Source organism: Garra rufa, chromosome 21 (assembly GCF_049309525.1).
Source record: "Garra rufa chromosome 21, GarRuf1.0, whole genome shotgun sequence".
In the NCBI taxonomy this organism is placed as follows: Eukaryota; Metazoa; Chordata; class Actinopteri; order Cypriniformes; family Cyprinidae; genus Garra; species Garra rufa.
This window is the reverse complement of record NC_133381.1, coordinates 3983414-4000660: the sequence shown is the minus strand read 5'-3', so window position 1 is coordinate 4000660 and position 17247 is coordinate 3983414. Positions and strand designations below refer to the sequence as shown.

At 33.4% G+C, this 17247-nt stretch overlaps 1 protein-coding gene across 1 annotated transcript in view; it reads right to left on the bottom strand.

Moving 5' to 3' along the window:
- Nucleotides 1-495: 495 nt before the first annotated feature.
- Nucleotides 496-17247, bottom strand: part of tpo (thyroid peroxidase) — a 41235-nt gene continuing 24483 nt past the window's right edge. Inside the window, exons 8-12 of the mRNA XM_073827513.1 lie at nt 16920-17178; nt 11471-11641; nt 5409-5646; nt 3885-4093; nt 496-647 (exon numbers count right to left, since the gene is read on the bottom strand). Coding sequence (XP_073683614.1) covers nt 496-647; nt 3885-4093; nt 5409-5646; nt 11471-11641; nt 16920-17178 — 1029 coding nt within the window. The remainder of the gene's footprint in view (nt 648-3884; nt 4094-5408; nt 5647-11470; nt 11642-16919; nt 17179-17247) is intronic.

The following is a 17247-nucleotide window of genomic DNA, read 5'->3' as shown; positions in this document are numbered from 1 at the left end:
TGCAATTATACTTTATAATTCTGCATTACATCTCACAATCCTGTTTATATTTCGCAATTCTATTCAATTTTTATCCTGCAATTCTGCTTTTATATCTCGCAATTCGGCATTTTGGTTTTTCATTCTGGAGCATCAGTGAGTGTTTAAACCTTCTGTAATTCTGTGGTTTTTATCTTGCAATTCTGCATTTATATATCACCATTTTGCATCGCATCTTGCATTCTTGTGTATATCTTGTAATTCTGTATTTATATCTCACAATTCTGCATTACATTTTGCAGTCTTTTTATATCTCGCAATTCTGCATTTTTATCTTGCAGTTCTAATATATCTCACAATTCTGAGTTTTTTTTCCTCAGAACTGCAAGACAAAAGTTTGAAAAAGAGAGAAGCTTCTATTAAATCCTTTAATTTATTTAAACAAAAAGACCATTACAACCAGGCTCTTTTAAATAAAATTTAAATAACTGGTCATCCCCAGTGTCCAACACATGGCTAAGCCTTATCTGGTGTTGTACTGAAGTATCCCGTCCCATGGAGAACATGTTGGCGAAAGGCGTTGCTGCTGTTGTTGTGATGTGGGACTCGTGTGCCGGCGATGCCCCGAGGACCAGCATCGTGTGACATCCATTTACACACTCCATCTCCTCCAGAGGACATTATCTGAGCCGACAGCAGTCGATTTCATAGGCGGCTCCAGCTTCAGGATTGAATAAACACCAGAGATGGGTTGAGAACGGGTCGGGACCCGTGATGTCAGGAGGCCAAGCTAATGCAAACCTGCCCGCTTTCTATATCTGGCAACGCTGTGGAAACTCAGCCGCCGCGGGAGCTTCTCACGGACTCGCGCTCGCACCGTGGGATTCGCCTAATATTCATTAGAAAGATTAATTTCTCTGCACGTAACAGGTGCGATTGCTAACGTTAATTGTTTTGGCAGCGTCGCAGCCTCATAATGGATCAATATTTGTCATTGGGCTGGACTCCAGCGCGGAGATTACAAGCGTCAGCGCTGGGAGAATTACAGGCTCTGAGGAACCACTAACACATTGAAAATGATTGTTAATACGCTGCATGAGCGGCTGCCGTCCAACAGCCTGTGGCCCAATGATGTCTGTGTGAACAAACCTGAATTACTGAACGGGAACAAACATCCGCCACAGTTCTGTCCGTCGCCAAAACCGTTGCTGAGACGTTCTTACTGTATAAAATGATACTGGTCTCATTTTTTTTATGTATATTTCTGCATTACATCAACCATTAGCTCTCTAGATGCATGTAAAAATGCGATTAATGGATCTACACTGCAGTTCATAATTTTTTTTATGTCTGTTAAAGAAGTCTTTTCTGCTCACCAAGGCTGTGATTAAAGATGCAGAATAAACTGAAAAAATGTTAGATATTATTACAATTTTAAACGACTGTTTTCTGTGTAGTTATATGTTATGGTTTAATTTATTTCTGTGATCAAATCTGAATTTTAAGCATTATTACTTCAGTCTTCAATGTCACATGATTCTTCAGAAATCATTCTAATAAGCTGATTATCTGCTTTAAAAACATTTCAGATTATTATCAATGTTAAAAACATTTGTGCTTGTTCATATTTTTGAGGAAACCTTGTTTTTTCAGGATTTTTTGATAAAGACTAAATGTTCAAAAGTTTTTTTTATGTCTGCGCAGGAAGTCTCTTCTGCTCACCAAGGCTGCATTTTTTTTAATGCAGTAAAAACTGAATTTTTAAAAAATATTATTACAATTTTAACTGACTGTTTTCTATGTGGTTATATGTTAAAGTGTTATTTAAATATATTTTTGTCATTTTAATTTGCACATTGTAATTTTATTAAAATAGATAAAGCCTTGATGAGTATAAGAAAGCTCTTTTTTTGCTGTATGGGTTTGAAAAAACAGTAGATTTCTCACTGAGATTCAAAAAATTATTTGTGTCCGTGTGTTTGAGAAGTTTGGATGACGCAAACAGAGAACATTTTACACCATCAATTTGCCACAATAGGGATAAAATCGCTTCTCGGCGTCTCACCTGGGACCCAACAAGGTTTGAGCGCCTCAGTTTAAACACAAGCCATTTCACTCATTCACTTACTGACTGAATTTGCATGTTTTTTTCCCTCATGGAGACTGTGTAATTCCTCAAATTAGAACCTCTTTGCTATTCATGAATTTCCACAGCAGAGTTTAGCTGCGTTTAGAAGGCAAACGCACATGCTTTACATGCTTTGCCTCATTTAAAATGATTCAGAAATGCAAAACTATTGCTAATTGCTAGATAATTATTATGCATGCAGTGTTTATGAGTTAAAATTAACCGAGCGGCTACATCGAATATTTGTAGTTTTAAAAATTCATGTTACACCTCGGGACTATTTCAAGCGCATTTGTGAGAGAACAGAAAGTTCAATAAAATGATGAAAATGAATAAGTTACATGATCTAAAATATGCATTTTTCTTTGCAAACACACTGTACAAAAGTTTGGTGTCAGGAAGAATACTTTTGTTCAGCAAGGAGGCATTAAATTGATTGAAAGTGACTTGAAAATGTTTCCTAAGCAGCAAATCAGCATTTTAGAATGATTTCTGAAGGATAATATGACACTGAAGACTGTAGTAATGATGTTGAAAATGCATCTTTGGTCACAAAAATAAATTATATTTTACAATATATTATAATAGAAATTAGTTATTTTAAATTTTAAAATATTAAACAATTTTTACTGTATTTTTGATTAAAGTGAGCAGAAGAGGCCAAGCAGCTATATTGAATATTTGTAGTTTTAAAAATTCATGTTACACCTCGGGACTATTTCAAGCAAACTTGTGAGGGAACAGAAAGTTCAATAAAATGATGAAAATGAATAAGTTACATGTTCTAAAATATGGATTTTTCTTTGCAAGTACACTGCACAAAAGTATGGTGTCAGGAAGAGTTTTCTTATCAGGAAATTAATACTTTTGTTGAGCAAGGATGCATTAAAATGATTGAAAGGGACTTATTCAGCATATTAGAATGATAGGACAATGTGACACTGAAAACTGTAGTAATGATGTTGAAAATGCATCTTTGGTTACAAAAATAAATGATATTTTACAATATATTATAAATCAAAAATTAGGTATTTTAAATTTAAAAAATATTTAACAATTTTTACTGTATTTTTAATTTTTTTTAATGCAATCCTGGTGAGCAGAAGAGACTTCTTAACTCAAAAACCCTTCCTAATACACATACACAAGCTTCATGTCATGTATAGAAGGCAAACACACATGCTTTACATGCTTTGTCTCATTTAAAATGATTCAGAAATGCAAATCTATTGCTAGATAATTATTATGCATGCAGTGTTTATGAGTTAAAATTAACCAAGCGGCTATATCGAATATTTGTAGTTTTAAAAATTCATGTTACACCTCGGGACTATTTATAGTGAACTTGTGAGGGAACAGAAAGTTCAATAAAATGATGAAAATGAATAAGTTACAGGATCTAAAATATGCATTTTTCTTTGCAAATACACTGTACAAACGTTTAGTGTCAGGAAGAGTTTTCTTCTCAGGAAATTAATACTTTTGTTGAGCAAGGATGCATTAAATTGATTGCCAGTCAACATATTAGATGATTTCTGATTTCATGATTTCTGAAGGATAATGTGACACTGAAGCCTATAGTAATGATGTTGAAAATGCATCTTTGGTAACAGAAATAAATTATATTTTACAATATATTATAATAGAAATTTGTTATTTTAAATTGCAAAAATATTTCAGAATTTCTACTGTATTTTTGATTAAATAAATGCAATCCTAGTGAGCAAAAGAGACTTATTAACAAAAAAAACCATCCAGCATCATGTCATGTATGTACCATCATCAGGTTGTTTCCTCCACGCCTCCAGGTCCATTGATGGGACGTTCCCGCAGAACACAATGTCCTCTGGGTAAGATCCCATTCTGAACGGATCAAGAGGAACCTCTGTCACGCCGCTGTTGTCACAGATGACACGAGACAGAGAGTGTTTTTGTAGTTCCTCTCTTTGTTTTGGGGTAAACACATCGGGATGTTCCCACCAGAATCTGAAACGTCAAAAATATCAGCAGTTTGATTGATGTAATGACTTATTCTTGACATTTTGACATGAACTCAGACTAAGTTTAAGTAATCATTTGACAAAAAACACCCTCTCAACCAAAGTAAAATAAAACCGCAATGCAAAATGATTTTCTTGCTTAGTACTTGTCTTGTTTTCCCAGTGCAAATATCTAAACATTGAAAGCAAAATTATATGAAAACTTGTCTTTTGAAAAATTGATCAAAATTAAGTTGAGTTTGAAATGATTCATGAGTCTTTTAGACCGATTCACTCAAAAGAATCAGTTCATTAGAGCCACACTAACCGGACTATTATCTACAACTCTTATGAACTGATTCATAAAAAGAATCGATTGCACTAATTGAACTACAACTATAGCTTATGAACTAATTCTTTTGAGGAAATCAATCAAAAAGACTTTTACAGTCATTTTTCTTAAAAAAAAAAACTACTTTTTTGTGACTTGATATTTATTATTTTTGATTAAAGAACCATTTATCAAAACTCTGATCTGAATGAGCTTCACTGCAAAAAAAAATTGCTTTTCTTACTTATATTTTTGTCTTGTTTCCAGCCAAAATATCTAAAAAATCTTAAGAAGGATTTTCAAGACAAGTCAAAATTGTTGTCTTGTTTTCAGAAAAAAACAAGTCAAAATTAAGTGTGTTTTTGCTTGAAACAAGCTAAATAATCTGCCAATGGGGTAAGAAAAATAATCTTGTTTTCTGTTTGAAATAAGATATTTTTTCTTACCCCATTGGCAGATTTAGCATGTTCTAAGCAAAAAATCACTTAATTTTGGCTTGTTTTTTTCTGAAAACAAGAAATAATTTTTACTCGTCTAGAAAATCCATCTTGATTTAAGAATTGTCAGATATTTTGGCTGGAAACAAAATAAAAAAATCTAAGTAAGAAAATCATTTTTTGCAGCAAACCAGATTTTGAAATTGACTTGTGAGTCTTTTTGACAAATTCTCTCAAAATATCCGGTTCATGAGAGTCACACAAACAAGACTTAATATCTGTCATTTTGCATCTTAAGTAAATGTATCTTGATTTAATAAAACTGGAAAACAGGACTAAAATACTGAGTAAGAACATCAATTTTTGCAGTGTAAAGGTTAAGAAGAACATGACATTTTTAGCAGAAATGAAATCTTGTTTTAGTGACATAAAACCTGTGTAATGTGCGCAGGTCAGAGCAGAGCTGCAGGACTGTTTGACTGTATCTGAGCAGCGTTTCTGCTGTCACTGCAGACTGATTCAGACCTTGTTTAACACTGCATCAGCGAGCGCACCTGTCACCTTCTCTTAGCATCTTCATCTGTTTCCCGATCAAGCATGCGAACAGCGGGCCGGTCCTGGCGCCAGACGCCGGCCGCTCCAGCAGGCCTCCCAGCCACACGTCTATGTTGTTGGGATGGCCGTACACATCCATTATTTTCTCCACTAAAGCAGCATTGCCGACCACCTCGACGAGATCCGATCCGGTTTCGACTCTGTCAAATCTACAGAAAGCCCTCCAGTCATTGTAACCTGGAATAGAGCAGCCACTCAGAGTGAGCTTTTAGGGTCATGCATTTATTAAATACTAAATAATAGTAACCATGAAGAATTAAACTCTGGTTCTGATTTAAATTCTCTAGAAATTGCATGAAAAATTATTTTAGTTTATAAGAGCTGCAATTGTAGTTCAATTAGTGCGACTCTTGTGAACTGATTCTTTAGAGTGAATCGGTCAAAAAGACTCATGAATCAATTTCAAACTATTGAGTTATTGGTTTGATTATAGAGCTTATTAGGATCTGAGTTTTGTTATCATAAATGGTTCTTTAAAAAACAGTAAACATTAGGATAAGTTTCATATAAGATATTATTAAGTAATATTATATTGTTAAATATTATCAAAGGGCTCAGGTCTATTAAATAATATTAACAGATGCAACTTTTAAAAATGTATTTGTAATTTTTTTTTCTTTTTTGCAATTTAGTATTTTCTCTCTTTTTTTACATTTGTTTTATACATTATTTAAGTTTTAGTTATTTTAGTACATCAAGATAAACTAAATGAAAATGAGAAATGTTGAAGCAGCTGAAGTAAATTTTTATTTTTTAATTATAATTTTATTTAAAATCTTACTTTTTTGCAATTTTGTCATTTTTATTCGTTTTTTAATTTATTAATATTTTGAATCAGCTTTTTATATATTTTTTTATTTGAATAATTTATTTTTGTTTATTTTCAGTTTTAATTTTATTTTATTTGTATTTTTTGCAATTTTGTGTTTTGTCATTTTTATTTTTTTTATGTATTTTTTAAATACATTTTTATTTCAGCTTTGGTTTTAGTTATTTTCAAATAAGATCAACTAAATGAAAATGAGAAATGTTGCTTTGGACAGCAGCTGAAGTAAATTTTTATTTTTATTTTTTAATTATAATTTTATTTAAAATCATATTTAGTCCTTTTTTTCCAATTTTGTGTTTTGTCATTTTTATTATTTTTATTTATTTATTAATATTTGGAATCAGTTTTTATATATTTTTTATTTGAATAATTTATATAATTTATTTATTTTTATTCATTTTCAGTTTTAATTTAATTTTATTTGTATTTTTTTGCAATTTTGTCATTTTTATTTTTTACGTATTTTTTAAATACATTTTTATTTCAGTTTTGGTTTTAGTTATTTTAGAACATCAAGATAAGCTAAATGAATGCCTTGGAAAGCAGCTGAAGTAATTTTTTTCTGTTTTAATTAAATAAATATATTTATTAAATAAAGTTGGTAAAAAAATCTTAGTTTTTTTGCGATTTTGTGTTTTGTCATTTTTATTAGTGTTTTTTAGTTATTATTAATTTTTTTTTTTTTTTTAACGTATTTTTTTATACATTTTTATTTCAGTTTTAGTTATTTTACTACATCAAGATAAACTAAATGAAAATGAGAAATGTTGCCTTGCAAAACAGATGAAGTAAATTTTAATTATTTTTTCTTTTCTTTTAGTTAAAGTATATTTTGTTTCAAGTACATCATTAAAAATTGGTATACAGTTATTAAAAAAAAAAAAAAAAGAAATCAGATCAATGTTATTTTGGTATCACTGGGATACTATTATATTTTTTATTAATGTTTTGAATCCGTTTTTATTTATTTGTAAATAAATTTTCATTTGAAATTATTATTATTACTATTATTTTTAAATAAAGTTCTTAAATTAAAATGAAAAAGTTGCCTTGAATACTAGCTAAAATAAAATTAATTTTAGGGTTTATATATATATATATACACTCTAAAAAGTGCTGGGTTATTTTTGTAAACACATTGCTGGGTTAATTGTGCTGGGTCAAAATTCTGGGTTGTTTGAGGCACTGTAAACACACAGTTGGGTTGATCATGCTGGGTCTTTCACTATGAACACCTGGGTTGGGTTATTTTGACCCAACCGGTTTGTTTATTTTTTTCACTTCATCGAACATTCTGGATTCTACACTCGTCTCCTCGCCAGGCAGTCACGCACCTCGCAGCAAGCAGGATTATAAGGTAAATTAATAATATGATTATATAATTATTTACCTTTATTTTTAATAAGTTGTGTTTTAGAGCACACTGGTTTCACTGTTTAATGCAATATTTGATATGTCGCTGTGCGGGGTTGGCGTTTTATTCCGTGAATGACGAACGTTGTAACTTAAGCAGCCTAGCGATGTACTTTTTTGCCTCAACAATCGCTTTATTGTTATATAAAGTGTGTGTGTGTGTGTGTGTGTGTGTGTGTGTGTGTGTGTGTGTGTGTGTGTGTGTGTGGTGTTATTTGTATAACTTACAGTATACATATGGCCTTTATTTTAACGCTTATGGAAAGAGTAGGTCAGAAATACGGGGGTAAGTTCCTTTACTGTCTGCATACTGTATGGCTTTGTAATGTTTTGTCAAAATTAGATAATTTCATACAAAAATTGATCTTTTAAGGGCATATTTTCTCAAGTAAATGTCTGCGACGTGCCGAAATGTTTTATGTTGAGCATTTTCGCGCTTTTTTCCTTGAGGTAACTTATCTGCATTAGCTAAAACGCTATGTCCCTTACTTTAATAATGTTAAACACAATATGACAGGTATGTACTATTGTTTATTACTTAAATGTAATGTTGTCTTAGCTACAGTATGTTATGTTAGACTTAATCTCTCGTGGTGTATGTGGCCGTTCACATGTCGCGTTTTTTGCGCACTGAAGTTCGTTATTTAAAATGTAGATGCCAATATACGCTCATAATGGAAGCTCGTTTTTTCCAGGCGCGGGACATGGTTGCTTAGTAACGGCAGACGCCATGGGAGAGCTGCGTTTTGTTAAGAATGAGAAAGCGACGCGTCTTGCGTTTTCACGCGTTTTTAGGCGCGGCATGTGAACGGCCCCTTACTCTTCCTCAATTTAGTGAATGCCTGTGTTGCATTACAAACTAGGAGACCAGTATAAACCTTACATTTATTGAACCACATTTCTTTTTCAGATTTTATCAGATTTCACAAGACTTTAGGAAGCTATATCCAGAGGCAGACTTTTTGAAGACTGGGACATTCCTGGGTGACATGACTTAAGGTAAGCTTTTTCTTATAATATGTCAATCTATAAAAACAATATGCAACTGTATTTGACACACATCAACTGGTAAATACAATGGTACAGTAACACTTAACTAGTTGCTTATTAGCTTGTATATTGGCTGTTAATTAGTACTTATGAAGCACAAACTGATGCCTTATTCTGCATGAGCATATTCTACATCCCTGAATCAGACCCCATACCTAAACTTAACCTGCAGTAGTTGAATGAGGGTGGGAATTAATTTGCATTATTTAAAGGAATGAAGAAATCTTCATATGAAAGTGTTTCAGTTTGTTGTTTTGATTATAAAATATGTTTCACAGTTTGCATATTATTCCTATGGTTTAGATGCTAAAGGGGAAAGTGCTTTCAAAGTCCTGCCCACTCTGGATAAAAGGTCTTCAGACCCACAACCACGGAATCCCGGAGGCCATTCATTGACGTACAACCTGTAAGTTTTGTTTTACGTTTTCTGCTCTAATAAGGGTGTATATATATATATAAACACAGTGGTGGCCAAAATTATTATAACAGTTGTATTTTCACCAGCTAAAAAATGATTTTAAGTCAGTGTTTGTTATCTTTTGCTGTAGTGTGTCAGTAAGAAATATCAGTTTACATTTCCAAACATTCATTTTGCCTTTAATTGTGATAATCCAGTGAGATTTTTGTTTGCACAACAGCCAATCCTCCAGACAGAGATCTGATCTCATCATCATCCAGTCTGTCTGGAATGACATGAAGAAACAGAATAAACTGAGACTAAATCCAGAAGAACTGTGACAACGTCCCCAAGATGCTTCAAGAGACCTACCTGCAAAGCTACCTGAAAAACTATGTGCAAGTGCACCTAGTGTAGGGCAAAAGCTGCTTTAAACGCAAAAGGATGGTCAAACCAAATGTTGATTTAATTTAGTTAATCAAGGTTAATTGATTAAGAACATTTATTTATGACATTATTTTTGACAGCATCATTTTATGACATTTTTAGACAAGTGCTTAAAACTTTTAACAGTACTGTAGCTTTGCAGGCAGGTCTCTTGGAGCATCTTGGAGATGGTGTCACAGTTCTTCTGGATCATGATGAGATCAGATCTCTGTGTGGAGCACTGGCTGTTTTGCAAACAAAAATGTCACTGGATTATCACAATTAATGGCAAAATGAATGGAACTGTAAACCGATATTTCCTACTGACACACTACAGCAAAAGAAAAATCACTGACTTAAAACCTTATTTAGCTGGTGAAAATACTAGTGTTCTAATAATTTTGACCACAACTGTATGAAAAGTTGAGAAGCAAAATGAGCATTTATTTCATGCCTCTGTGTTTATGTTCATAAAATACACTTAACTTAAAATGTTAGTTATGTTGCAAGACTAAATGCCGTATAATTAACAGGTGGGGACCAACATGGTGGATTTGTGCCTTGGGGATGAGACAACAACATTTCTAGACCTTCGCCATTGTTCCAGGCCATGCCATTGAAGCGGACTTGTTGCCTGGGAATTTCTCCAGCTTGCAGTATATCATATTGATGGGCATAAGTCTTCATGTGTGAAGTTTTTGAGGGCAAATTTTTTTTTTTTTTTGGCCACTTGTAACATGTTTTAAATTGTAAGTATTGTCTGGTGGACTCTTTGTTTGGCTTAGTTTTAATGGCACAATGTTTGGAATGATTCTAATGTGGTAATAATTAATTTTTGAGTGTTCTGCTGCTGCAATGTTGACACAAAGAATAGGAATATATTGTGCCTTCTTTACAGTTTTGTGTTTAAAAGAAACTGGTCTACTAAAACCGTTATTTGTGTCTGTAAGGGTTGGACAAAATGTGAGACAACTGCACCTATTTGAAAACTGTATTAAAAAGAAATATGAAAACTCATTAAATTGACATTTACAGATTCATTTTTTTGTGTTGTGTAACTGTATTACAGAAAAACAATAATAATTTTACATTCTTTTGTGATTTATATATTATTATTGGTAAATATAAAGGTAGCAAGGCAATTAGACAACAAATAACCCAATATTTTGGTAGTTTTTAACCAAGCAACACAGTTAATCTGACCCACTGGTTGGGTCAAATAAACAACCCAGCATTTTGGGTCAAATGATTTAACCCAGCACTTGGGTCAAAACAACCCAACGCGTGTTCTGTCCCATAGTTACCCAGCAGCTGGGTTATGGTTGGGTTATTTTTTAACCCAGCACTTTTTAGAGTGTATGTGACCCTGGACCACAAAACCAGTCTTAAGTCGCTGGGGTATATTTGTAGCAATAGCCAAAAATACATAGTATGGGTCAAAATTATTGATTTTTCTTTTATGCCAAAAATCATTAGGAAATTAAGTAAAGATTCATGTTCCATGAAGATTTTTTGTAAAATTCCTACTATAAACATATCAAAATGTAATTTTTGATTAGTAATATGCATTGTTAAGAGCTCAATTTGGAGAACTTTAAAGGTGATTTTCTCAGTATTTTGATTTTTTTTTGCACCCTCAGATTCCAGATCTTCAAATAGTTGTATCTCGGCCAAATATCATCCTATCCTAACAAACCATATATCAATAGAAAGCTTATTTATTGAGCTTTCATATGATGTATACATCTCAGTTTTGTAAAATTTAACCTTATGACTGGTTTTGTGGTCCAGGGTCACATATATATATATATATATATATATATATATATATATATATATATATATATATACAGGTTTTTTTTATGGCTTAGTTCAACAATGATGACCTGGTAGTCCGTGATCTCGTCCGCGCTGCAGGTTCAGAGCAGCCAGATCCAAAGTCTGTGGGACGTTGAGAACCACCAGTCTTTCTGTCAGTTCTTCTGTCATGAGATGTTCCTGGTTCTGCAAGGCAGCCGGTCGACCCAGAAGACCCCGAAGGACTGGATCCAGCCCACCTGTAGACCACAAAACATGCTGTTGAACTAAAAGCTACTAACCTAATTTCCCCTAGCAAACAAGAACACCAAATGCAACACTTCCTTCAATCTAATTGTCATTGTAATCAAGATCAAGTTGCTTGCTATTAGTCAGGAGGTATGTAAAAGGTCTTCTAGATGTGCAACTGATTTGAACTTCAAACTATAAATCATTCATTGCCAAGCAAATGAGAGAATTATTCAGTGGTTCATTAATGAGTCTGCCAGTAGCTGCAGTAATAATTTAATATTGACATGTTCAATATTTCTGTCCCTTGCCTGGACATGTCTGCATCAATCAGCTCTGTAATGAAGTCAGCCTTCCCTCAAACACTTTCACAAATAATTTGCATGAGCGAGAAAGAGCATTTGGCAGCAGAAACGTCTCTGTTTCACACATACGTGACAAAAAAACTCCACATGAGTTCAGGAATCACTTCACAAGGAATTTCATCAGTTATGTAAGAAATTTGGTTGTGTTTATTGGTGAAGTCAATTGTATTTGCTTTAAAATGATAAAAAAAATAGTTTCAAAACACCTTTACAGATAATCATTATTTCAATGGTATGAAATGAACTGATTTCCTGTCAGCAACTGAACTGCAATGCTCTAGCTATTTCAAATATAGTGAATTAAGCTACAAACTCAATCATAATGCACAATATTTTCAACAATTTTGAGCTGCAGTTCGTCATATTAATGGAATGTTTCACTTGTTAGCAGCAGAGTTGCGACAGGCTTCCATAGAAACTGAGGAATGCAGAAGTAAAGCGTGTGATGGAGCGGCCAATAAGCCTTTTTCACAAAAATCGGAAATTACGTCAGCGCAGGGTAAAGTCAGTTCCGCGACAGGTCTGCGCCTATTATATTAATATGCTCTTGTCTCAAATAATGCCTTTTACCTTTTCTGTTTTGTCTGTTTTCCAAGTTGTTATTATATAATCAATAAAGAAACAACATTTTTACTTGTTTGTGATTTATATGGGTAGGCTACTGAGACCGCTGACTCGTCAATATAATATGCGCAACATAGCGCCAGTTTCTGTTCTCAATCTCTGGTATATTTAAGCTATTTTACTCAGTCATTTCCCTCGAATCACTACATCATGGTAAATAATGACAGCATTTGACAGCCTTTATATCCAAATGCACATTTTCCCAAGATTAAATTAAACAATTCTGTGTCCGGATGATGCCTAAACTCAATACAGCAACGTAATTCCAGATCCAAATGGAATAAAGCCATTAATCGGAGTATCGTCTTGTTTAGTATTATATTATTTTATTATGTATATCCCTGGGCACATTATGCAACGTACATTTACACCGTTAAATGAATAATGCAAAGGAGAGCAAGTAGAAAATACAATATTACTTTAATAATAATAACAACATTAATAATCGCGAAAAAAAAAAACTGACGTGAAGAGTCATAATGCAGAGCCAGCACCAAATACACAGAACGGCAAAACTCAAAACTGTACTGTATTATAAGTGCTATCATTAATAATTAAATAAACATAGTCTTTGTGTTTAAAGGCTAATAGTTCCAAACAACCAATAGCTCCTGCATTGAAGCCCATTCATTTCAGCGCTTCTCAAGCACAGCCGCTGGAAAATTTAAGAAATTACTGCAATTTTTTTTTTTTTTTTTTTTTTTTTTACATTTTAACGCATCAGTTGACCTCTCAAAAATTTGGCCAGTAGTGGTATTTTATGAAGCGTGTTATAGTTCATGTTTATCGTTACATAATAAACAGTTATACTGTAGTTTTATACTAAGTTTTTAGTCTTTCTGCAATCTTTCTCTCCCTGTAGGAGGTTGAATGAGTTTCAGTGAAGACTGCATTCAAGAAATACGATAAAAATGTATGCTGAATGCAATTGGTTGCCTTGTGTTTTTTTATTTTCATCTTTTCCATTATGTTAAATGCCATTTTTGCTTGCCTTTTATAATATTCACATGTTGTACATTTCAATATTATAAAATAACACAAGTAAATTACTTTTTTTTTTATTTAACATTAAATCGTTAAATCGAAACGTATAAAAAAATGAGTGTTTCATGTCCAAATACACATTCAAATGTATTCAACCTTAAATATCACACTAATACTATATTAGAAAATGTTATCTTTTAAATGGTCAGGATCATTATTGCACATATTATTTAGTACAAAAAACTCCTCAAAATATAAACTAAATAGAACTGAACTATATATATTACAATTATATAATACACTTAAGGTGTTTGGTCACATTTGACTGCCAAAGAGTATGAGAAAATATGCATTATGTCTCTTTATCACTCCCCAGAATAAGATGCGATTGTAAAGCGTATTCAGAGTAGTTATCAATACACAATCAATGCTTCTAAACGGCTCTGGTTAGCAGTAAACCGGTTAACGTTACCTCATCTGAATATGTTCGTAGATTTGTGTTGGATGTTATCTTCGGAATAGAAAAGTGTTATATTTTATATGTAAACATCATACATTCTTCGTTTATTCCAGTTAAATGTCATAAAACTAGCGAGCTAAGCAAGTTAAAGTAGTGACAGCGTCGTGTAAACACGGCTGAAGACGCGAAAAGCGAGTGAGTCGTTTACGCTGGATTGATTCAAACTCGTGACTTCGATCATTCAATTCAAGCGATTCACTTGCAAAAACCATGTTTGTTCTGATCATTTGTTTTTCAGTTTGAAATTAAATAAGCAGAAATGAGAAAAGGGCTCCTTTATTCGTTTTCGTTCTCATTTGTTCAGAAAAATGAGATTTCGGCTCTTTTTTTTTTTTTTTTTTTTGGTTCAAAGGTAGAAAACCTGGACCGGTGACGTCATCAGGTGTTCCTCTGTGCCGCTCAACAAAATAATAGTCCTTTACTTATTTATTTTAATTATTTTTTCATTGCAATCTTTAGAACAAAGAACATACAAGGGTAATAACATAAAGTACAAATATGCAATTTAGATAGTTTTCATGTACTTGTCTAGATCAACTTTGAATAAAGAAAAAGAGCAGTTTAGTGCCAGATTTTTTGTTTAAGTGAAATTTAACTAGCAGGAAACTAACCACTATTTGAAGGCATACAGGAAGCAAGCTAATTAGGCCTAAGTTATATTTTCCTATACTCTCTTTTGAGTAGTCAAAGAAACAAACAAAAACATCTTTAAAACAGAAAGAAAAGTCACTTACAAAATGAGATTTTGTACATTAAAAATGAACATTAAAGGGGTCATCGGGTGCCACATGCACTTTTACAAGCTGTTTGAACTGAAATGTGTGCTGGGAGTGTGTGTACACAACCACCCTAGAATGACAAAGATCCACCCAGTAGTTTTCTTTTAATTAAGTAAAATAATTTGCCTCTTCTCATATCGAGGCGTTCTCAGATGCCTGTCGTTGTGGCGTAACACAAACAGAGGCCGCTCCTGTGATAGTTGATAGACAGTAGTGTTTTAGCATAGACCCGCCCCGAGTCAGAAGTAAACTGACAGCACTGAGGGAATGTGGTCGCAGATCTACCTGAATGGGTTCATGTTTACGCGAATCATTTCTCACCATACTGCTTTAAAAACGAGGGTCAGTATAAAGCAGTTTTTGCGAAGCTGCGGCTGAAAAATGGGTCTGTAACTATTCGTGTTCTTGCTTCATCTCCACCATAAGTGAGTGTAATTTATTTTTATGTGAATCTTTGCTAATCGCCTTTTAAATAATGTGCTAAAGTTAGCACGTTTCACGATGAATGCTGCTAAAGTGTAACTTACACGCTCAGAGAACATGGTTATGACATGTCGTCTTCTCTATGTACATCCGTCTCAATATAATTCATAATGGCACGTTTATAATGAACAATGCATTAAGGTGATTGTCTATTTACAAACTGTGTACGTTGTAGTAAAACTACATTAAGCTTAGCTTTCTAACACTAGATGGTTTAAAACGGTGTCTGTTAACGATTAAGATGTCATGTACAATTATTTTAAATAGTTTTGGATCAGTTATAACTGCATTAACTACATTAACGCAACACGTGCAAAAGTGTTTACAGCCCGCAACTGCATACGAGTAAAGATAACACTCACATTTGTGACCCTGGACCACAAAACCACTCTTAAGTCGCTGGGGTGTATTTGTAGCAATAGCCAAAAATACATGGTATGGGTCAAAATTATTGATTTTTCTTTTATGCCAAAAATCATTAGGAAATTAAGTAAAGATCATGTTCCATGAAGATTTTTTTGTAAAATTCCTACTATAAATATATCAAAATGTAATTTTTGATTAGTAATTTGCATGTTAAGAACTTAATTTGGAGAACTTTAAAGGTGATTTTCTCAGTATTTTGATTTTTTTGCACCCTCAGATTTTCAAATAGATGTATCTCAGCCAAATATTGTCCTATCCTAACAAACCATATATATATATGTATATATATATATATATACACATTTTTTTATTTTTATTTGTTATTATTATATTTACTACTTTATTTCAGGCAACAAAAACAACTTTTAGGAATGTTATATTTTATTTAAATGCAACCTTATTTGGTGTTGAATTTATTATTTATTAATGCATTGTGGATGATTCCTTTTTCACAAACCATATATCAATAGAAAGCTTATTTAACCTTATGACTGGTTTTGTGGTCTACGGTCACATTTATGTATTTCAATATAAGTTATGTGAACCATCACATTTTGCTCTCATTCACTCAGCTAAACCTCAGTAAACACATCGCGTTTGTCTCTTTACCACAGTAAACACAGTAAACACATCGCGTTCGTATCTGTCTCAGTATGCTACCCTGACATACCCTTATATACAAAGATAAATCAAAGTGACATTAAGTTTACTAACCACTTATTTGCGGGTGTCATCTTGTTTTGGTTCCAACTCCGGTTTTTAAATAAAATTTTAAATGGATAGGGTTGTACAGTGTCTTCAAAGCCCCCCAAGTGCCATTTTCCCCCAAACTATACAACAACTGTTGTCTAGGCAACACCCCAATGTGCGTTGTAATGACACGCCCCACAGAACTGAAGGGAGGGGTGAGCAGAGGTTCATATCATTTAAAGGGCCAGGTACTTATATCACTTGCTGAGAACAGGCATTTTTTACCAGGTAAAATTAGTGTTTTTTTTTACACTACCATAGAGAATAATATATTACAAACTTTTCATTAGGACCCTAAAGCATCATATTAACTTGTGGAAAATGGGCATCCTATGACCCCTTTAAAGACTATGTTTACCTTCTCTTATGAGTCTCCAGGGGCTGAAGAAGGCCTGATGGAGGTTCAAAGAGGAAAAGCGCTGGTGTTCCTGGAAGCTCTCGTCGAGTCTCCGGATCCGCGGTGAGATGGTCACGTGACCGAAGCGAAACGCAGCCGTGGCAAACACGTTTGATACCGACGGGTCCACAGAGTCGTTATAGCCCAAGTACGGCCCGACGTACTTATCAAATGCTTCCCGTCCCATGATCTTGGGAACGTAGTCTCTCATGGTTATGATCTGCAACAACAACAATATAAAGAGCCAATCAGCATCTTCTTTACACAACCTTGTCGTCACTGAATAAAA